Source organism: Narcine bancroftii, chromosome 9 (assembly GCF_036971445.1).
Source record: "Narcine bancroftii isolate sNarBan1 chromosome 9, sNarBan1.hap1, whole genome shotgun sequence".
Lineage (NCBI taxonomy): Eukaryota > Metazoa > Chordata > Chondrichthyes > Torpediniformes > Narcinidae > Narcine > Narcine bancroftii.
Window position 1 is genome coordinate 123,152,792 of NC_091477.1, and position 23,553 is coordinate 123,176,344.

Here is a 23,553-nt window from a genome sequence, read left to right on the forward strand (position 1 = left end):
TTTTGCCATTCCTATTATATCCAATCACCTTTTTCAACCTTCATTTTAATAGAATGAATATGACCAATTATAGAAATAGATTAGGGTGACCATCTCATTAAGAGCAATTTTAATGACTGGCACAAATAGGGTATTAAATGCTTTAAAGACTATATTGACAATAATTTTGCATCTTTTGAACAACTGGTGGTAAAATTGAACTTATCTAAAATTCATTTTTTAAAATCTTTACAAATTAGACACATTGTTTGATCTCATATGTTCCTGTCATCCCCGAGGTGAATGTTCTGATACATTTGTTGAAGTAAAATCTCCTTATAAACACTAAATATCTTTTATTTATGACTAGACGGTTTATGTAAGACAAACCATGTTAGACAAATCAAGAACGCCTGGGAACATGATTTGAACCTTTCACTCTCCAGTGAGGTTTGGGATTCTATTTGTAATTGGAGTAACACGACTTCCTTTTGTGCATGGCATTGTTTGCTGCAATTTAAAGTGGTCAACAGAGCACTAAAGTCAAACTGTCCTGTTTTTATTCAGATATGAATCCTTTATGAGACAAACGTAAAACAAGTGATGCCTCTTTAGTTCTTATGTTCTGGACCTGCCCTGGATTAGAAACATTTTGGAAGGATGTTTTTCCAAACACTATCAGTGATTCTAAATTTAAAATTGGAACCTTGCCTTTTAATTGCTCTTTTTGGGATATCACAAGAGGATGGTATTACTAATATCTAGGGATACAGTGGTTGGCACAACATTGAGGGCCGAAGGGTCTGTATTGCTCAACATTCTATGACTTCCATTCAGAGCCAAATTTTGTCTTTTATTTTGTTGATGGGCCAGATGTGCAATTCTGATGACATGGAAAGATAATGCCCCACCTACACATGAACAGTGGCTGAACAATATTATTTCTTTCTTAAATCTAGAAAAAAATTAGATATGCTATCAAGGATTCAAATATTGAATTCCAAAAGATACGGGGATCAATTATGGATGCCTCTCACAGTCTGAAGACGTAACGATGATCAGGAAACTTGGCACTGACTTGTCCCTCTCCACAAAGGGGTCTCTCCACTCATACATGTCCATTCCTAACCTTGCTTCCAGGAAGGGGCTTGAACTTTTATTTTTCCTTCCTTTTTTATTTTGTGTTTTTGATTTCATTATTAATAATGTGCTCTGGATTCCTTAATTACAATCATGGTTGTAATTCTTTTCTAATTTTGTAGCACATTGTATAATTGTTCTGTTCAATTTTTCATTCTTCAAACACCAACACAAATATTTTAAAGACGATGAGGAGCTGGGCAGAACTAATGGCGACTCTGTACATCACAGATGCTACATTTTTAATATCATTACATGACAATAAAAGGAACTGAGCCTCCAGTGTTCAAATACCCAGGGCCTGAAGGCACATATTCCTGCTTATTGAAAGAGACAAGGAGCCCTGACCAAGACCTTGGCAACCTCACTAGTGACAACAGCAGTCCCAGAGAATGGAGGGTGGCTAATGTTGTACCGCACAGTTAGTGCCATGAGGCCATCACAGCAGGGCCAGCTATCTGGGTTCAATCTGGTGCTGCTTGCAAGGAGCTTGTATGTTCTCTCTTTGATCACGTGGATTTCCTCTGGGGTCATCAGTTTCCTCCCACCTTCTGAAAACACAGGGTTTGTAGGTGAATTGGTCACATGGATGTATTTGGGCATTGTAGGCTGTTAACATGCTGTCTCTAAATTTCTAAATTTAAACATTTTAAATGTAAAATGTAGGAGATTTAGTACGTCAAGACAGCGGGGCCCCTGCTATGGACTCAGGAGAGCAGGAGCAGAGAGTGGCGATAAAGTGCTCCTGTCTGGACCCTGAGTTGATGGCTTTTAATCAGCCCTGTAGAAGGGTCTAGTGGTGCGTTTTTTAAAGAAACATTGGTGAAACCACAGAGGTTTGTGCCCAAGATGGTGGCATCCATGATTGGAAGCAGACCATGAAGGTGACAGGCTCCTGCAGATCAATGGACCGATGTGGGGCACCAGAGTGGGAGAACATCATCACTGAGGAGGAGAAGCCTGGGGGAGGACCTTGCAGGGAAGGTGACCCCAGCAGCAGACCTGCAGGGGATTGGGGGCTATTTGGCACTGATCCCACATTGAGAGGGAAGAATCTGTTTGATATCAACACTCCAGTGCAATCAAATTGATAAAGCAGGCAGGGCAAAAAATGGAAGGCAGAGAAGATTATTCAATTAAATAGAGTTCCCCAACGCAAGATCTCAAAAAACGAAACTTTAAAAACTTCAATTATTTCTCTTTCCTCCATTATTAAAAAAAGTCGCATTATGTGTATGGATTTTAGTAAGCCATTTGATAAGTCATGAGGCATGGGATCCATGCAACTTTGGCTACATGGTTCAGAAATGGCTTGCCTACAGAAAGCAGAGAGTAGTAGTGGATGGAATATAGTCTGACTAGTAGAGTCCACGGGGTTCCACTGGGACCCCTTCTCTCAGTGATTGCCATAAATGACCTGGATGAAGAAATGGAAGAAGAGGTCAGTAAGTTTTCAGGTGACATGAAAGTTGGAGGTGTTGTGAATAGAGTAGAAGTTGTCACATGGACAGGATGCAGAGTTGGCAGTGAACTAGCAGATGGTGTTCAATGCAGGTAAGTGTGAAGTGATGCACTTATGAAGATCAACCTTGAAGATGAAGTTCATGATTAACGAAGAGGTGGAAAATCCCATGAAATGGTAAAAACCAGAGTCTCAACATGGACAAGACAAAGGAGATGATCGTGGACTTCAGGAGGACCAGGAACAACCACCCACCATTACACATCAACAAATCTGTAGTGGAGAGGGTGGAGACACCAAGTTCCTTGGAGTTCGCTTAACTAATGATCTATCATGGACACTCAACATCTCCTCACTCGTCAGGGAGGAAAAACAGTGACTGCACTTTCTGAGAAGACTGAAACGGGTAAAGCTACAGGCCTCCATTATGTCAACCTGCTCCAGGAGATGTATTGAGAACATCCTGGCCAGCTGCATCACAGTGTGGTACAGTTGCTGCAGAGAAATAGATCAGCAGTTGATCCACAGGACAATAGAGTAGCAGAGAGGATCACTGGAGTCTTCCTCCACCCCATTGACGTGATCTACGGGGATCATTGTCTGAAGGATCATTGACTGAAGGATCATTGAGGATCCCTTCCACCCTGCACTCAGCATCAAAAGATGCTTCCGTCGGAGAAGAGATACAGGAGCAACAGGTTGAGGAACAACATCTACCCATGTACAGTGTGCATGTTGTGCATCTGAATGTTTTGTACCAAGGACCAGAGAATGCTGTTTCATCGGGTTGTACTCGTACAAAAAGATGACATTAAACTTGACTTGATAATGGCAATATTCTTAATGTGGAAGAACAAAGAGACATTGGGAGTCCAAACCCATTATTTTCTCAAGTTGCCACACAACTTCATAGGGTAGTTGAGAAAGTTTAAGGTACGCTGGCTTTCATTAGTCAGGGGATTGGGTTCAAGAGTTGATAGGTTATATAAAACTCTGGTGAGACCACACTTGGATTATTGTGTTCAGTTCTGGTCACCTCATTACAGGAAGGAGGTGGAAGCTTTGGACAGAGTGTAGAGGAGATTTACCAGGACATTGCCTGGATTGGAGAATGTGTCTTACGAGGCAAGGTTAGCAGAGCTGGGGCTTTTCTCTTTGGAGAGGTGACTTAATGGAGGTCTACAAGATTATGAGAGACATGGATAGGGTTGAGAGCCAGCACCTGTTTCCTGGGGTGACAAAAATAAATACGAGAGGACATCTGTACAAGGAGAGGGGAGGAAAGTTAAGCGGAGACATTAAGGGCAAGTTTTTCATACACACAGAGTGGTGGGTTCCTGGAATGCATTGTCAGGGGTGCTGGTGGAGGTTGGTACAATAGAGACATTTAAAAGAATCCTCGATAGGCACATGGATGTAAAAAAAATAGAGGGTTATGGGTGTGAGTTGGGGGAGGGTTAGTTTGCTGAGTAGGTTTCTATAGGTCAGGACAACTTAGTGGGTTGAAGAGCCTTTGCTGTGCTGGAATGTTCCATGTCCTAGATCCTCATAAATCTGGTTTGCTATCCAAGATACCATTCCTCCAACACTGTTGATATGGCCTAACCAAGATTTTGATCAAACCAACCATTCCTCCTTTACTCTTTGCTCAATAGTTCAATCTCTTCCACTCATACTTGTAAAACATACAACGCTAGATTCTGCATCTCCACAATAGCTTCTTCCTATTGACTATTTCTAACCCTTGTTTTTCCTTCCAAAATGTACAATCTGAAATAATAAACGATATCTGCTCCGTTTTTCCCATTTTACAGATTCAGCCAAACCTCAACACATTTAAGGCAGATGAATTTCCCAAAATTAGAAACCAAATCTTGCCCTTTTGCAGTTGTTATCGAGTCCACGCTGCTGAAGATCCAGCTGCGCTGGGTGGGTCACGTCTCCAGAATGGAGGACCATCGCCTTCCCAAGATCGTGTTATATGGCGAGCTCTCCACTGGCCACCGTGACAGAGGTGCACCAAAGAAAAGGTACAAGGACTGCCTAAAGAAATCTCTTGGTGCCTGCCACATTGACCACCGCCAGTGGGCTGATATCGCCTCAAACCGTGCATCTTGGCGCCTCACAGTTCGGCGGGCAGCAACCTCCTTTGAAGAAGACCGCAGAGCCCACCTCACTGACAAAAGGCAAAGGAGGAAAAACCCAACACCCAACCCCAACCCACCAATTTTCCCCTGCAGCCGCTGCAACCGTGTCTGCCTGTCCCGCATCGGACTTGTCAGCCACAAACGAGCCTGCAGCTGACGTGGACTTTTACCCCCTCCATAAATCTTCGTCCGCAAAGCCAAGCCAAAGAAGAAAAAAGAATATAACTCTGAAATGCTGGATCATTCTGTAAAAGCAAATGCATTGCAAACATTATATTCCATGCACGCATCAAGACATTTTGGTTGAAGTAACTTACTGTCCACGTAGCAGACTTGGCTGTACTTGACTGCTGGAACGACACATCAAAACCATGTGGGCCGGGGTAGTCTGTATTTGATGGAATGGCTGGTGATGGAGAGAGAGCTTCAAAGGTGGAGCTGGGCTGAGCATACGGTGAGGGTGCTGTAACGTTGGGGGTGTGGTCATTGTTGTAGGGGCTGGTGGAGGAGGATCCATTCGGTATCTGCTGCTCCATACTGTTGAGGAGCCCCAGGTTTGTGAACTGAGGCTGCAGGGGACACAGAAATCGAAGGAGAGAGAGAGAGAGAGAGATAAAATCGCATTAGTAATAGTTATGCATTTAATGACTGAACAAAGTACCCTCAACAAATAATTTTATCTAAAGCTGAATATTTCTTTGCAATGTTTATATCAATCAAGGAAATCACTCTAAGCACCAAAGGAGTAAGTAAGGGATTCAAACTTCAAATTTGACTTAAGAACAAAATGGTCTGTTTTAAGGAGATTGCAGCAGGTGATTCTTAATCACCTGCTGAACCCAGAAAAGAGAGTTAAAACAACTCCAGCGATCAAGTTATTCTGCAGTTGACAATCCCAAAAATGTTTCATTTGTTTTCTGAGAGAAAGATGGCAAAGCAGGTGAAGGGGTTGAGCAATTCCACACCTGCTCCAACAGTTCCAATTCCTAAGGTACTGTTCAAAATCCATTATCGAACCCATCAGGGGCCAATCAGTCCTAATCAACTCGTGTCAAAGATTCCTTGCCCTTGGATGCTGCCTGACTTCTGGGCATTTCCCACTTGTTTAATTGAAGTTGTGTGCCGTGGCCAAGCAAGCTGGGACGTGGCAGCGAGGTCCTTGGGTCGTAGGTTTTATATCGGAGTGGCCTTCTCCTATGCAGGTTTCTTACCCGGGCTGGAGGGGCCTGCCTCCCCTCCTAGGTCGGTCCATACTGCCCGGACCGGGGCCGAGGCCGCTGCTGCTCACCCTGTGCCCAGACTGGGGCCCCCGCCTCCCACTCCCTGCCCGGACCGGGGCCTCCGCCTGCCTCACTCGACCGAGGCCGGGGCCGCCGTCTCCCCCTTGCTCCTGCCTGGATTGGGGCCGCCGCCGCCTACCCTCAGCCTGGACCGGGGCCGCTGCTGCTCTCCCTGTGCCCGGACTGGGGCCGCCGCCTCCCACTCCCTGCCCGGACCGGGGCCTCCGCCTGCCTCACTCGACCGAGGCCGGGGCCGCCATCTCCCCCCTTGCTCCTGCCCGGATCAGATATCTCTTGGTTCCTGCCACATTGACCACCACCAGTGGGCTGATAACGCCTCAAACCGTGCATCTTGGCGCCTCACAGTTTGGCGGGCAGCAACCTCCTTTGAAGAAGACCGCAGAGCCCACCTCACTGACAAAAGGCAAAGGAGGAAAAACCCAACACCCAACCCCAACCAACCAATTTTCCCCTGCAACCGCTGCAACCGTGTCTGCCTGTCCCGCATCGGACTTGTCAGCCACAAACGAGCCTGCAGCTGACGTGGACTTTTTACCCCCTCCATAAATCTTCGTCCGCGAAGCCAAGCCAAAGAAAAAAGAAGAAGAAAAAGAAAGAATTGAAGTTGTGGAAGGCACGTTAACTGAGTGTAGTGTGTTGAGCACTGGTGTCACCACTCCCTTAGAAGTAGATAGACTACATCCCAATAATGGTCAATGGGCACCAATTAATGCACAACTACTCACAAAGAACAGCAACATGATTGACAGACTTATTTAGCTTAAATTCTGCCCGAAGCAACTGCAATTTTCATGACAGTAAATCCTGATTCTGATTTAGCCAGGCCCATCCTCCGACAGCCACCCTCAGCCAGGCCCATCCTCCGACAGCCACCCTCAGCCAGGCCCATCCTCCGACAGCCACCCTCAGCCAGGCCCATCCTCCGACAGCCACCCTCAGCCAGGCCCATCCTCCGACAGCCACCCTTAGCCAGGCCCATCCTCCGACAGCCACCCTCAACCAGGCCCATCTTCCGACAGCCACCCTCAGCCAGGCCCATCCTCCGACAGCCACCCTCAGCCAGGCCCATCCTCCGACAGCCACCCTCAGCAGCTTCCATCAGAAATTATTCTCTTGACTTTCCCTGAACAAGGTTTCATCACTCTGTTGTTCAATTCACTCTCTTCTCTCAGCACATGGCTCAACTTGGCTGGTCAGGTGATGCAATGACACTCCATGGTGGCTACTAAAGGGGCAGCACAGTTGGCCTAGCGGTTAGCACAATGTTGTTACAGCACCAGAGATCAGGACCGGGGTTCAAATCCTGTGCTGTCTGTAAGGAGTTTGTACATTCTCTCAGGGTCTGTGTGGGTTTTCCCCGGGGTCTCTGGTTTCCTCCCACCATTCCAAATGTATCGGGGGTTGTGGGTATATCAGTACACTGTATATCAGTACACTGTATATCAGTACACTGTATATCAGTACACTGTATATCAGTACACTGTATATCAGTACACTGTATATCAGTACACTGACAATGAGATAGACAACAGACTCGCCAAGGCAAATAGCGCCTTTGGAAGACTACACAAAAGAGTCTGGAAAAACAACCAACTGAAAAACCTCACAAAGATAAGCGTATACAGAGCCGTTGTCATACCCACACTCCTGTTCGGCTCCGAATCATGGGTCCTCTACCGGCACCACCTACGGCTCCTAGAACGCTTCCACCAGCGTTGTCTCCGCTCCATCCTCAACATCCATTGGAGCGCTTACACCCCTAACGTCGAAGTACTCGAGATGGCAGAGGTCGACAGCATCGAGTCCACGCTGCTGAAGATCCAGCTGCGCTGGATGGGTCACGTCTCCAGAATGGAGGACCATCGCCTTCCCACGATCGTGTTATATGGCGAGCTCTCCACTGGCCACCGTGACAGAGGTGCACCAAAGAAAAGGTACAAGGACTGCCTAAAGAAATCTCTTGGTGCCTGCCACATTGACCACCGCCAGTGGGCTGATAACGCCTCAAACCGTGCATCTTGGCGCCTCACAGTTCGGCGGGCAGCAACCTCCTTTGAAGAAGACCGCAGAGCCCACCTCACTGACAAAAGGCAAAGGAGGAAAAACCCAACACCCAAACCCAACCAACCAATTTTCCCTTGCAACCGCTGCAATCGTGTCTGCCTGTCCCGCATCGGACTTGTCAGCCACAAACGAGCCTGCAGCTGACGTGGACTTTTTACCCCCTCCATAAATCTTCGTCCGCGAAGCCAAGCCAAAGATATCAGTACACTGTATATCAGTACACTGTATATCAGTACACTGTATATCAGTACACTGTATATCAGTACACTGTATATCAGTACACTGTATATCAGTACACTGTATATCAGTACACTGTATATCAGTACACTGTATATCAGTACACTGTGTTAATGGACACTTGATTTAATGAATACTTTTAATGCGACAGAAAATACCTACTTTAAAAATATAGAAATATCATCTAGATAATGCCCCTTAAACAAAGTTGTTGCGCAGTGCTACCACACAAAACACCAGCAGGGCATGATCAGCTGCTGGCTCGGCTCATTGCCCTCTCATTGGATGTTGACGCCTGATACAGGCCAGGTAACAGTATGAAGATTGAGTGGACAGGACCCCATGTGTCCAGCAGTGAAAAAAGTTCAGGACCCTTCCTTGCAATGACAGCCTTGGCCGAAAGGCATTCAATACCTCATTTTGCAGAACAGAATCTTCTGGTGAATGCCAATTCTCAAATTCCAACTGAATTTAATTAATTGTCATCAACTCTTCACATCTTAAGTGACCCAGCAGCCTTAGAGCAGATTGCTTAAAAGCAAACGTCAGCCTTGAACATCCTGGACCATGACTCAATGTAAAATTCTGCAGAATTTGGATACAATCTGAGCCACTGATGTGACGTGGTTCATTAAATTAATGCTCAGTGGCAATGTCACCTGATCCCATTTTAAATACCACAAGACTGCACAAATTATTTTAACACTGGCTTAGAATTTTAGTCTCGCAGAATGTCAATTGTACTATCTTGTCTACTGCAGCCAGTGGAGAACCACCTCCCATTGCCTTGCAGGTTATGGGTCTCTTCGAGCACCATTTGAACATAATGTGAATTTGACCTCACAATAGTGGATAAAAAAAATCACCTGGATTCCCCTTTAATCCTTCTACTAATTCCCTCTAATCAGGCCTTTAATCTCTGGCCTCCAGACACTGACATCTACATTAAAGGAAAAGAATCCCTCCTATTCAGACACCAATTGCCAATACAGCTCAATGGCATCTCCACTCGACATCTTCCTCATTCCTCACGGCTGGGCTTCACCAGCCCTGGCAGTGTCCGGTGGGGATCTTTTGAGGGCTATCACATCATTCCATTTGTGGTGGTGTGCAGAACATCTGTGCTCAGTGAAGTGGTTTATCTCTGTGAAAGCATCCACTCATGCACTTCCACACTCGCCATCACAATACAAGCCTATCCTGGTTTGTATCTCAATTCAGATTGGTCAATCTTCTCTGATTCCTTACTTGGAATATTGGATTTTTGATTTTCACAGACTTGTGTAAATTCAATACACACAATGCAATCTCTCCCAACCCCAGTATAACATCCAGACTCTGGTTTTTATCTCCCCACCCCTTTCCCACCCCCCTTGCCCTGATACAACTAAGAATAAAGTCATATAAATGATAAAAACTCCTATAGAAACCTCGGAAAAATCCTCGGAGAGAGAAAAAAATACTTGACACACAAGAGACTGCAGATGTTCAAACCTGGAGCAAAGCACAATCTTGCTGGAGGAATTCAATGGGTTTGTTCTAGCTCAAATCACCACCTCTTCTTTCTCTCCCACTGACGCTGCTCAACCCACTAAATTCCTCCAGCAGAGAGCGCTTTCCTGTTCTCCATGCATCTCACCAATCAGCACTTCTACCAATGAATGAATGACCCAGCTCACACATCAATCAGGAATCTGTTTACCCACAACTTGGGACTCCTCACCACAACTAGGTCCCGCTCACCTTTGCCTTGATTCACACTGACTTGAGTTGTTGCACCAAAGTAAAACTCTCAACCCCAAGTAGCATTGCCATTTCCTCAGCACGTAACCACTGCAGACAGAGATTGGGAAGTTTTAAATATTATTAAACTTTTATTCACCTTTGTGCTGCTGTTTGATGGGCAGTCGGTCACAGAACGACGGTATTCCATCTTAATCTGCAAGCTCATGAGCGGACAGATTACATCCAACCATGGTGAGGGCAGAGAATGCCAGGAACAGAATCAGGTAGAGCTAGAAACAAGACACTGACTTGGTAACACCACAAGGGTTTAAATGATTGAGGTGAGAACAACTGACCTTCGCATTAAAATTGTATTTTACCTAATATAATGTCAAAGACAAATAAAATGGAGGTCAATGAGAATCAAATTCCACTTGCTGGTGTCATGGTTCACAGCGAAAACGGCAAATGTGATGGAGGCCAATGGTCTAAGCCAGGACACTGCTGTATGGGTTCCTGAGGCAGGATTGACACCTCGATCATCTTCAGATGTTTCAAAAATGTCCTTTTCACTATCGCAGAGCCAGAAGTGGGAGATTCACTGAGAATTCGGTTCAATTTAAAATTCCTCAGGAAATGGAGCAATCTACCAGCAAGACCAGGACAGCAGTCAGTCACATTTTGATAAGACGTGGGATCCATCGATGCTTTTTGGGAGCCCAATCATGTCATGTGCTCGATGACTGGGCCTAATATTTTAAAATTCCCTTTTAAATGAAATCATACATGTCAAGGTGACAGTTCGCCACCACCTTCTAAAGGGCAACTAAACAGGAATTCAAAGTTCAACTTACTAGAGCTTGCCACAAAAGCTGACAGCATTTGGACTAATGTTTCCACTAAAGCAAAAATTATCATTAACTATTTCCTTTCAGAACATTTCAAATGTTGTACACTGAAGTATTTTTGAAGATTCATTATTGATTTAAAATCAGTAAACAGAACATCCAATATGCTAACAACAAGATCACAAAATAAAGGAACAGAAGTAGGCCATTTGGCCCATCGAGTCTGCTTCACAACTCCACCCTAAATTAAACTCATCTCGTTCCAAATTCCGGCATTTTCCCCATATCCCTTTATTCCCTGACTAATTAGATACCTATCAATCTCCCCCTTAAACTCCCCCTCCCCCATGATCGGGGCTCCACATCTGGATGTGGCAACGAATTCCACAAACCCATGATCTTCTGGGTAAAGAAATTTCCCCTCATCTCGGTTTTAAATGGGTCCCTTCTAATTCTTAGACTGTGCCCTCTTGTCCTGGATTCACTCACCAAAGGAAACATCTTATTCACATCTACTCTGTCCAATCCTTTCAGCATTCAAAAAGTCTCTATGAGATCCCCTCTCATTCTTCTATAATCCAAGGTTATCGTCCAAGGGCTGCAAAACGTTTCTCACATGTGAGCCCTTCCATTCCAGGAATAATCCTGGTCAATCTTCTCTGTACTCCCTCCAACATCATTACATCCCTTCTAAGATAAGGGGCCCAAAACTACACACAGTTCTCCAAATGAGTTCTCACCAGTGCCCCATAGAGACTCATCAACACCTCTTTACTCTTATACACTGTTCCTCTTGAAATGAATCTCAACATAGCATTCACTTTCTTTACTGCCATTCCAATCTTAAGGTTATCCTCCACGAGGACCCCCAAGTCCCCTTACACTTCCAGATTTTTAATTTTCTCCCCATGCAAATATTAATCTGCCTGTTTATTTCCTCTTCCAAAATGTACAACCAAACATTTCTCAACATTGCATCTCATCTGCCATTTCCTTGACCACTCCCCTAAGTTGTTCAAGGAGATTTTACTATTTCTTCAAAATATTCCCATGGGATTATGTACATGGAGCCAGGTTAGCAGACAGATCCTCAGATGGTGTGGTACCTCTACTGGAACTGACCTCAAGCTTTTAACCACCCTTGGCATGCATAGTTTCTGGTTTCTGCTTTGTTTTTACGTGGACCACCTCCGTGAACCTTAGCCATTTTGTTCTGTTCATAAAGCAGCCTTTCATCTGTTTGTCCACTCCAAAGTCGTCCATTTTTGGACAATTTAACATGATACAAGCATAATATCAGTGGTTAAAATTCTGAGTTAAGAATAGGAAAGAGAATGAGATGAAACATCTAACTTTTTGAATTCTGACGGTCACACCTTTAGAATTCAGGACCATGTTCATCGGGTGAGACATTTTGGTCGGTGTGGGCATGTCAGCACCTTTACTTCCTCAGGAGTTTGCGGAGGTTTGGTATGACACCAGAAACCTTATCAAACTTCTACAGATGTGTGGTGGAAAGTGTGCTGACCGGCTGTATCATGGTCTGGTATGGGGATGCCAATACCCCTGTCTGTAAAGCCCTGCAAAAGGTAGTGGGCACAGCCTAGGACATCACAGACAAAACCCTCCCCACTATTGAGTACATCTACAGGGAATGTTGCAACCGTCAAAGTCCACACAACCTAGCACATGCTGGGTGGTGCCATCAGAAAAGACGTCTTGGTGCTACAAGACTCTCAATCCCAGGTTCAGGGCCAGCTGCTCCCCCTCCACCATCAGACTCCTCATCAACAAACTCAATCAAGGATTCATTTAAGGACTCTCACTTTGCACATTATTCTTTGCATTGCACAGTCAGTTTGTTTACATTCATTATCTGTTTACTGTTCCTTATTTGTTTACATGTTTACGCTGTATACAGTTTTTTTTTGCACAACTATTAAGTGGTGATTCTGCCTCGCCAACAGGAAAATGAACCTCAGGATTGTATGTGATGTCATATAGGTAATCTGACAATAAATCTGAAATCTTGAGCTGAATGTGTATTTGCTGTGTGCCCAATACAGAATTCACATGGAGAAATCAGAAAGAAGCTGCTGTACGTTTGTGCCAATTAATGAATTCCAGAATCCAAAAGAGGAAAAGCTTATGCTGTATCAATTAGCACACTTTAAACATTGACAGTTTAAACAGGTTGCAAAAAGGCATGCCTCACAAAAGCCTGAATAATAAAGATAACCGGGGAGGAAAAAACCCACAAACGGTACTATGGTAATGGAGATAACCGGGAAAAATTGGTACTACAGAAATGGGGATAACCGGAAAATCGGAACTACGGTAATGGGGATAACCGGAAAATTGGAACTACGGTAATGGGGATAACCGGTAAATCGGAAGTACAGTAAAGGGGATAACCGGTAAATCGGAACTATGGTAATAGGGATAACCGGAAAATCGGAACTACGGTAATGGGGATAACCGGAAAATCGGAACTACGGTAATGGGGATAACCGGAAAATTGGAACTACGGTAATGGGGATAACCGGTAAATCGGAAGTACAGTAAAGGGGATAACCGGTAAATCGGAACTATGGTAATAGGGATAACCGGAAAATCGGAACTACGGTAATGGGGATAACTGGTAAATCGTAAGTACGGTAATGGAGATAACCGGTAAATCGGTACTACGGTAAAGGGGATAACCAGTAAATTGGAAGTATGGTAAAGGGGATAACCGGTAAATCGGAACTATGGCAATAGGGATAACCGGAAAATCGGAACTATGGTAATGGGGATAACCGGTAAATCGGAAGTACGGTAAAGGGGATAACCGGTAAATCGGAACTATGGTAATAGGGATAACTGGAAAATCGGAACTATGGTAATGGGGATAACCGGTAAATCGGAAATATGGGAATAGGGATAACTGGTAAATCGGAAATATGGGAATAGGGATAACTGGTAAATCGGAAATATGGGAATAGGGATAACTGGTAAATCGGAAATATGGGAATAGGGATAACCGTTAAATCGGTACTACAGTAATAGGGATAACCAGTAAATCGATACTACGGTAAAGGGGATAACTGGTAAATCAGTACTATGGTAAAGGGGATAACTGGTAAATCAGAACCATGGTAATAGGGATAACCAAATCTTTGTTAGTGAGGTAAATGCTAGGTCCCAGTTGAAAGAAATGGACAGGGGAGGGAAGTTTAGGGATACAAAACCCAGCAGAATTCCACGTTCTGATCTGATGATTTCTACTCCACGACAGAAAGTATGGTTCACAGAATGATAAAACATTAGCTCCTTGTCCTTATTCGATCTAGACATGGGTAATCTGTACCCTCCTCCACTCAGATCCAGTCCCTCAAAACTCCTGCTGGACTCGACACTACTTGACAGAGTTGCTTCTTTTACTAATCCCCAATAAAACTATAGTAAATCACAGCAAGGCACTGCATACATCGAACGCCACCACACTCATTCCAATGCACACATTCCTTCGATAGTTGCTGTCTCCCACTCACTCTCCAAACACCTATTAATCCCATCATAGCGCTGAGTGCCTGTGCAGCTGTTGCTTTTGTGTTCTTCGGCAGGTGGTGAACTTACAGGGATAGGACACGCATCTATGATGATCGTGGCCCACTCCAAGAACAAAGTCAGAAAGAGTAATTGGATTGACTCTCTCTGTGGAAAGTTAAGGACATGTTTTGGTCCGGGGAGGGGGAGCTGAACATATTCTTCATTAAACCATGGCTAATCCTTTCAAAGCCACGTGCTGTGTGACACCTAAAGAATTAATAAAATACATTGCAGGTGCCAAGAGGAATTCTATTAAATCTGTTTAGCAGAATAAAATTACTGTTCAATACCACAATGTGAAAAAACTTTTTTGTGTGCGAAATGGAGAGAATATATGAGACATTGCCAGAATTAGTGGAGTGGGGAAAGCTAGACCATGCTAGAGGATCAAACCCCTAAATCAGAAATTGAAGGTGCATCTAGGCTGCAGGTCGTGTGTCAAACATTCCCAGAGTATGGAGGTGACACCCCACCAGCAGAATGTGATTAGCTATTTCTTTTCACTCTTCTGGTGAAGATTCTACAGCTTCCACAGCAGAATTCTTTGTCCATCCTGTACTGTGGGACTGAGTTCAAGAGCCGTGAGGTAACATGAGACCTTGGTTAGACACCACTTGGAATATTGCATGCAGTTCTGCTCACCTCACTACAAGAAGGATGTGGATGCTAGAGAGGGGGCAGAGGAAATTCTCAAGGATTTTGCCTGGATTGGAGAGTGCGTCTTGTGGTGATATGTAATTACACCACTAGGTCACCAGGGGTCATCCCGGTGACCTTGTCTATAAAGCAGCCCAGAGCTACAGTCTAGCCTTCCAGGTTCGTCTTGCAGAGAGACAAGACCTCTTAGTGTACATATTAGTATATTAAAGCTGTCTTATACTTGCACTGGTGGTGTGGCTATTGTCAGTACAATTTAATAAACTAATATGTACACTAAGAGGTCTTGTCTCTCTGCAAGACGAACGTGGAAGGCTAGACTGTAGCTCTGGACTGCTTTATAGACAAGGTCACCGGGATGACCCCTGGTGACCTAGTGGTGTAATTACATATCACCACATGCCTTATGAGGACAGGTTGCGTGAACTTGGTCCTTTCTCCTTGGAGCGACGGAGGATCAGGGGTGACCTGATAGAGGTGGACAAGATGGTGAGAGGCATTGATTGTGGGGATGCCCAGAGGTTTATTCCTGGGGCTGAAATGGCTAACATCAGGGAGCATAGTTTTAAGGTGCAGGGAATAAGTGGGGGGAGGGGTGTAAGAGTTAAGTTTTCCCCCCACGTGGAGAGTGGTGGGTGCATGGAAAGTGCTGCCAGAAACAGTGGGGGAGCCAGGTACAAGATATTAAAAGACTGTTAAACTGAGTACAGCAGAGCACTCCTGATGCAGTAAGGAGATTCTAGGCAGTTGTTAGAGTCAGTAATTGGGTCGGAACAACACTGTGGGCCGTGGGGCCTGTACTGTGTTGTAGATCCCCATGTTCCTCCTTGCACACTTTTCTTTCCTGAATGCATTCGAGCACCAGAATCAGCTTTATCATTAATCATTGTGCTTTTTATTGCAAACAAAAACAAATATAATTGCACAGCCATGCAGATAAAGATGTCACAAGCTCAATTCACACACAGCTCCTTTTAAACAACAGCAGCTAAACAATTGCAATAATCAGCCATTGCCTCTTTAGATTGAACTGAGCTCAATGGTTGGAAAAAATGGAGAGAAAGTTCATTGGTTAGAGATTCAGTGGCCACTCAAATGTCAGTGTTCGGAATGTCACACTTCCTTGGTTTCATACGGTGAATGAATGCATCGTTCCCATTGGTCAGGTTCCCCACAGATATTGTGGCACTCATGACTGCCAGACCCCAGAACTAGCCAAGGGAGAGACTCGATGAACGGGGCTTGTTTCCTATGGAATCCAAAAGGCTGACGTATGCCTATTTATTTGGAACAGAAGTGAAGGAAATGTTTCTCCAATAGAAGTGTCCAATAGGAAAGAAGAGCTTGCGAAAGAAATGAAGTAGTATTTAGTTTAATACTAGAAAACCTGAGGCATAGAAGGCACCAAGATGGAAATTGGAGTGGTAGGAGAAGGTACTCGATGACCAGCATGGATATGGCAGGCTGAAAGGCTCATTTTCATGCTGTAGAACTCTAAGGAAGGCACGGAGAGGGGATTGACTAACTACCAGAGTCAGGATAAATGGGCTCAGGTTCAACTTTTGGGTTGGTAAGAGTTACGAGTAACTATTAATCCACAGGGTTTGGTGCTGAGGCTTCAACTATTTATAATCCAATACATTTATTGATGCAAAAATGGATGGGTTAGCAAATGAGGAGGAGGACACAAGGAATATCGACAGGTGAAGTAAGAGGGCTGATGTTGGCAGGCAGAATATAATATGGGAAAATATAAAGTTCTCCACGCTGGAAGGAAGAATGTAATAACAGAACGAGACTGTGCTTTCTATTACATGACACACAGAATGTTTGTGTAAAGGCCCAGCAATTAGTTAGGGAATATTGGCTTTTGGGCAATGTTACAATATGTTGCTGAGACCACAACTGAAGCACTGCCACGATTCTGCTCTGACCATTTAAAGGGAGGATATACTGGCATTGGGGGCAGCCACAGCTGTGTGGGTTAATTGCTGGGATGAAGGCATCTGAGTAGAAAGAATGAGAAATCACACAAATCTACGATTCTGATGGCGATGGATGGCTGAAAGGATGTTTGGCCAAGTGAGGGCATCTAGAATATTAAAAGAAATTAGACATACAACACAATAACAGGCCATTTCGGCCCACGAGCTCGTACGCCACCATTTAAAATGTACTGGGAGGAAACTGGAGCCCCTGGAGGAAACCCATGCAAACACAGGGAGAACGTCTAAACTTCTTACAGACAGCGCGGGATTCGTACCCCAGTCCCAATCGCTGGCTCTGTAACAGCGTTGTGCTGCCTAAACCTGGGGATACAGTTACCCATCTCAGACAGGGATGAGCACGGATTTTTCTTCTTAGGGAGCTGCCAATGTTGTTCTAAGCCAGAGAGCAGTTGGACATCGAATATACACAAGGAAAGGCCGACAGTTGCATGAACTACTCCAGGGTCAGAATGCTGGGGAAGGGAGCAAGAAAGTTGCACTGAGGCCATGATTGCACCAGCCATGATCTCACTGAATGGTGGATTAAGCTCGAGGGACAGGCTGCCCTCATCTAGTTGGTGTGTTTTTATCCTTTGTTCTGTTATTCCTCCACTAATTTCACCTCCACGTAGAACTGCAACTGGCAGTCGCAGTGGAAGACAACCCACCCCAAATCAGCTAACACCCAGTTTTATGACAAAGAGCAACTTCATTCACACTATCCCCAATGACATTTGTAATGTGTACATCAGCAGTTTTAAAACCACTTTTGAGATTAAACCATGACACACCTTCTTTCCCATGGAGTAAATGGTGCTACTTTTTTTTTTAAAAACTGAGGCAGTTGCTCCTTCTGGAGGAAGGTTTGCTCAGCTCCAGTTCCAAGGACTGGAAAACAATTGAGAATTGACCCTTTTAACGAGTTGGTCATCGTACACCAGCTATCACATGGACATGACAGAGTGAGGTCTTGGTCCAGGGGCTCTGCCATTGTGATGGTGGGTCCTGGTCGATGAGGATGGATTAATGAAGAGAGAAGGAGCGTCTCACTTCACTCGCTCAGCGCACAGAATGATTCTAAACTATCCCTCAAACTCAGGAGGCCCATCTCTAGCAGAACTATTAAACTCATGTACTGAACAGATTTAATTCTTAAATTCTCTACACCTGTCAACCAAGTTATGCAGTATTCATCATATGAGTGAAATTTCTATTATTATTTGACATTAAATGGATAGTTTTCTCCTCCAACCCTCCAGTAAATGAAAATGTAAAAAACTTCAGATACTAGGAGTCAGAAATAGAAGCAGAAAATGCTGGAAGCGTCCAGCCGATTGGACAGGCTCTGTGGAGAGTTCACCTTTCTGATTGCATGGGATCTTTAATTTTGATTGGACAGGCTCTGTGGAGAGTTCACCTTTCTGATTGTACGGGATCTTTAATTTTGATTGGACAGGCTCTGTGGAGAGTTCACCTTTCTGATTGCACGGGATCTTTAATTTTTTTGCCTTGTTGAAAGAGTGAAGGTTCCCCTGCTGGGAGTCCCATGAACAAGCCCTGGTCTGACTTCACTTGCCCTCCTGAGCTCTGCTGCAACAGAGGGGATGCTGGATAACTGCTTCAACATCCCCTTACTCCTGAACTCCATCAGCTCCAGGGCCTACAAGAGGAGAAATGGTCAGAGGGGAAGAGAGATGCTACATATTCTGCTGAGTTTAAAATCAGACATGGCCTCTTATAAAAAGGAGCTAAAATTAGCCAAAACAATACTTCAAAAAGTTCTGTTGGTCAACATTGGATTATACATTGTGTTGATTAATTCAAATTCAAACTGGATTTCGTTTGGAAAATGATATTTGTGGCTAACTTCTTCAAGGGTCTGGTTGGCAGTTTCTGAGCTGGGTTTGATGTGGTTCCACCCTCCATTTCCCACCCCCTCCTCCACTCACCCCACCACACCCAGTGCTGACACAGAGTCTACTGCATTGTTAATTTTCCAAGCTGGTTGGGAACACGACTGGTCATTTTTGGCCCTTTATGCTGGCAGTCTCTAATGAGTGGAAAGCCCCTTTTACTCTACCCAATTTCAGTGTCTGGGTTCACTGGCGAACCTGTGTGCTTCACAGGCACTCTGTGGATCTATCAACTCCCAAGCATGCACCTCTGGCACACCCTTGCTCGGTTTCCTCCAAATCACAACTGGTTCACAAGAAACACAAGTTGCACCAATCAGTTGTATAGCCTGGATTGTACACTCCCAAGTCAAAACAGCCAAAGAAAAAGTATGAACACAAGATGAAATGAAGTGGAACACTCAGTCATTTTAACCTATGAAATTGACTTAGTCAACAAGCTGGCCTCAGGCTGAATAATCATCATTTTTCAGCCCAACCACCTGTCTCCATGAATCATTCTAGTTCTTACACCCAGGATTACAAAAGCAAAACAAAAAAAAAAAATCTCCTTCAAGGTCAAACTCACAGACTGTGCAAAGAATGTCTGAATATTTGTAAAGCTAGAATAAAATTAAATAACCATAGCCATTGAAATAAAATTGAGGGGAGATTCTCCAAATACTTTATGATACCAAGGAACCAATTCTGCAGATCACACTGCCCAACACTCCACACAATCACTGAGTAGAATCATAGAACACTGCTTTTTGGCTCATCTAGTCCATGGCAAACTATTTATTCCACCTCACCCCATCAACTGCACCTGGACCATCCCCCTCCCATCCATGTACTGATTCAAACTTTTCTTAAGTTACAAAATCAAACCTGCATCTACCGCCTCCGCTGGCAGCTCATTCTATATCCACCGCCTCCACTGGCAGCTCATTCTACATTCACCGCCTCCGCTGGCAGCTCATTCGATATTCTTCACTCAGATGGTGATGAGAAGATCCTCCTAATGTTCCCCTTAAACATTTCAATGTTAACCTTTAACCCTATCCTCCAGTTCATGGCTCACCCAACCACAGTAGTAAAAGCAGCGCATGTACCCCATCAGCTGATATGCAGTGAGGTGGAGGAGCAGGGAGTGTTGAGGAAACACGGAGGCTGTAGAAGGACTTGGACGGATGAGGAGAATGGGCAGAATAAAATAAAGTGGCGAATAAAATACAATGTCGGAAAGTAGATGGTCGTGCAGTTTGGTAGAAAAATAAATGGACAGACCATCTTTAAATGAGGAAAAAATTGAAAATCCTCAGTTGCAAAGGGACCTGGGAGTTCTCGTGCAGGACAGCCTGAAGGTAAACTTGCAGGTTGAGTTGATGGTGAAGAAGGCAAATGCAAAGCTGGTGTTCATTTCAAGAGGAATAGAATAGAAGAGCAGGGGGATGGGATGTTGAGGGTTTATAAGACACTGGTGGGACCTCACATGGAAATTGTGAGCATTTTTAGACTCCTCATTTAAGAAAGGATGTGCTGACATTGGAGAGGGTTCAGAGGAGGTTCACAAGGATGATTCCAGAAATGGAAGGATTATCCATACGAGGAGCGTTTGACTGTTCTTGGCCTGGAATTTAGGAGAATGAGGGGGATCTCATTGAAATGTTTTGAATATTGAAAGATGTGGACAGAATAGATGTAGAAAGGTTATTTCCCATGGGGGAAGAGTCTAGGACAAGAGGGCACAATTTCAGTATAGAAGGACATCTGCTTAGAACAGAAATACGTAGGAATTTCTTCAGCTAGAGGGTGGTAAATCTGTGGAATTTGTTGCCACAGGCAGTTGTCAGTTGTGGAGGCCAGGTCATCGGGTGCATTCAAGACAGAGAGTGATAGGTTCTTGATTAGCCCGGGCATCAAAGGTTATTGCCAGAAGGCCATTGTGCAAAGGGCGGGCAGTGGGGCTGAGTGAGAAAATGGTTCAGTTCATGATTGGGCGATGGGGCAGCATCGATGGGCTGAATAGCCTATTCCTGTTCTTCTGTTTTATGGTTTTAATGCCCCTCATAATTTTGCATACCTCTATCAAATCTCTCCTCATTCTCAGATGCATAGGTGAAAAAAGACCTCACCTCTAACCTTTCCCCACAACTCCGCTCTTCAAATGACAGAAACCTCCTTCTAAATTTTATCTGCTCACTTCAATATTATTGAAATAGAAATAAGAACATCCAAGTATGGTTCATGACCTGCTGAGTTTCTCCAACACGTTTGTGTGTGGCAGAGTAAGAAGTAATGTGAAAATACCAATACCTCCTCGCCAAGGTAGTTTAGGGTAGCAATCGGCACTAGGTTTATAAGTAATGATACATCTTGCAAATCAAAACAAGAGATAATTTCAGGGTCATGAATACTTGGGAATTCACTAAGTCAGCTCATCATAAGTCATGTCACAGCTGGGATACTGCCCACATCTTGTACATCACTGGGGGAACAAATAAAATGCTGCATGCCACTGGAGACAATCTCATTCAAATTGCCAGTTGTCAAATAATTTGGGGAAGGTCCTCAGACATTTCTAGCTTCTTCCTTTGTCATTCACAGCCTCTTCTCTCTTATGATGTCATCTCAGTGACAAAGTGCATTTTGGTCTTGATGTCATGTCTGCTAACAATTGGAAGTGTACCTCTAGTTTCAAATGTTCATTGATGAAGAGTTCCACACTAAACATTAATCCCCATCTCAAAACTGGAGCATTTGGATGTTTTCCACAATTTCTCCACCGTAGCCAATAGTATACACTTGCTAACAAGTAGAGGCTGATCAAAAGATTGGCACAAAATTGTGGACTGAAGAGCCTGTACTGAGCTGGAATGTTCGACCATTTATCAGAACTACAGTCATTCCGCAATTATAAAACCATCAACAAACTTTTACTTAACGCGTTTTGAACATTCAAACACACTATAGCCACTCATTTCTCTTCTTTGAAGTCTGTGCTTCTTGTGTGATTATCCTTGCTGTCTACCCGCAGAGCTCCAAACAGAATTTGTGGGAATGGATATTTCAATAATTACTTGAATACATATTTCATTATAACAAGACTTTACTTGGAATGAAACATGAAAGTCTGTAGGCCTTGTGATTGTCGTAAATGTGAAACCCTCCCTACCCCATAAAAATACTGGAGGAACTCGGCTGATCCTGCAGCCCCCACAGGATATATAGCCAATGTTTCAGGCCTGAGCCCTTCTTCAAGGTATGAACAAAGAGCAAGCAGGCGCCTGAGTAACAATTCTGGGGGAGAAGGAAAGAATGGGCCTTTGAATTGGGCAGTTCAGTGCATGGAGTTTTAAGACATTCAGTCACAATATTAGTCTGAGTGAAACCATGTAAAAATATCTTGGGGATGACAGTTCAAGATGGACAGCCCATACATTGACTAGAAGAGTGAATGCAGTTAGACACAACAGTCCCATGTTTTCAATAAATGAAGGACAGGAACCTGAAGGAATCATTCACTTTGTACTATTTTGGAATATCCTCAGTTTGAACAGTGACTAAAGTAGCAACTTTACAGGAGTAGGATAACAGTGAAATCAAATGCAATCTCAACGGAGCGAGTTGTCTCCGGGTGTGTACAGTCAAAACACACACAATTGTACAAGTTTTCTCAGATCAGATGGGTACAAACCCAATGACTTAGATTCACATTGACAAGAGAATGGGAGTGACCAGCCCCGAATCTCTTCATACTTTCCCCATGGGTTATCACCACATTTAACAGGACACCCACCACCAGTGGTAAAATAATGCTTCACAATGTAACTGTACAGATTCTATCATGAATGTGTACAGGTACAGATGGTCGTGTAGGATGACTGTGATTGGCTGAGAGTGTAGCCACACCTACTGGCAGGTCTTAAAGGATTGCTCCTAGCCAGACCAGGTCATTCTGGACTGGTTGACCTTGGTTTGGATCAATACGTCTTTGGTTCTTTCGACGCGCTCTACATACAAATAAAACAACTTCGCGAGAACTAAAAACACGACACTGGAGAAACTCAGCAGGTCAGTGTCCTTTATGTAACAAAGGTAAAAATATATAGCTGACGTTTCAGGCTTGAGCCCTTCATCAAGGTGTGGAAAATTGTCGGCAGGGATCTTTTATTAAAAATTTAAAAATTTTTTCACACTGTGAGACATAGCAATCAAAATACGTCAGCAGGGATCTGAACGAAAGATTAGTGGGGGTGGGGGGAGGTGCAGTCGCAAAGGCAGGAGGTGATTGGTGGAGAAGGGAGGGAGGAGATAGCAGTGATTAAGGGGAGGATGGATGGCTGGGTGAATAGAGAAGGAGGGGGGAGGAGAACTGGAAAGGGGAAGGGAAGGGGAAGAGGAGAGCAGGTTAGCAGAAACCAGAAAAGTCAATGTTAATGCCATCTGGCTGGAGAGGGTCCAGACAGAAAATTAGGTGTCGTTCCTCCCCACTTCCCTCTCTATTCACCTAGGCTTCCCT

General features: G+C 44.2%; 1 protein-coding gene across 17 annotated transcripts in view; it reads right to left on the reverse strand.

Moving 5' to 3' along the window:
• tp63 (tumor protein p63) overlaps positions 1 to 23,553 on the reverse strand; it is a 314,779-nt gene that overhangs the window by 63,009 nt on the left and 228,217 nt on the right. For all 17 annotated transcript variants that reach the window (XM_069897649.1, XM_069897653.1, XM_069897651.1 and 14 more), the window contains one exon: positions 5,046 to 5,297. In XM_069897649.1, coding sequence (XP_069753750.1) covers positions 5,046 to 5,297 — 252 coding nt within the window. The remainder of the gene's footprint in view (positions 1 to 5,045; positions 5,298 to 23,553) is intronic.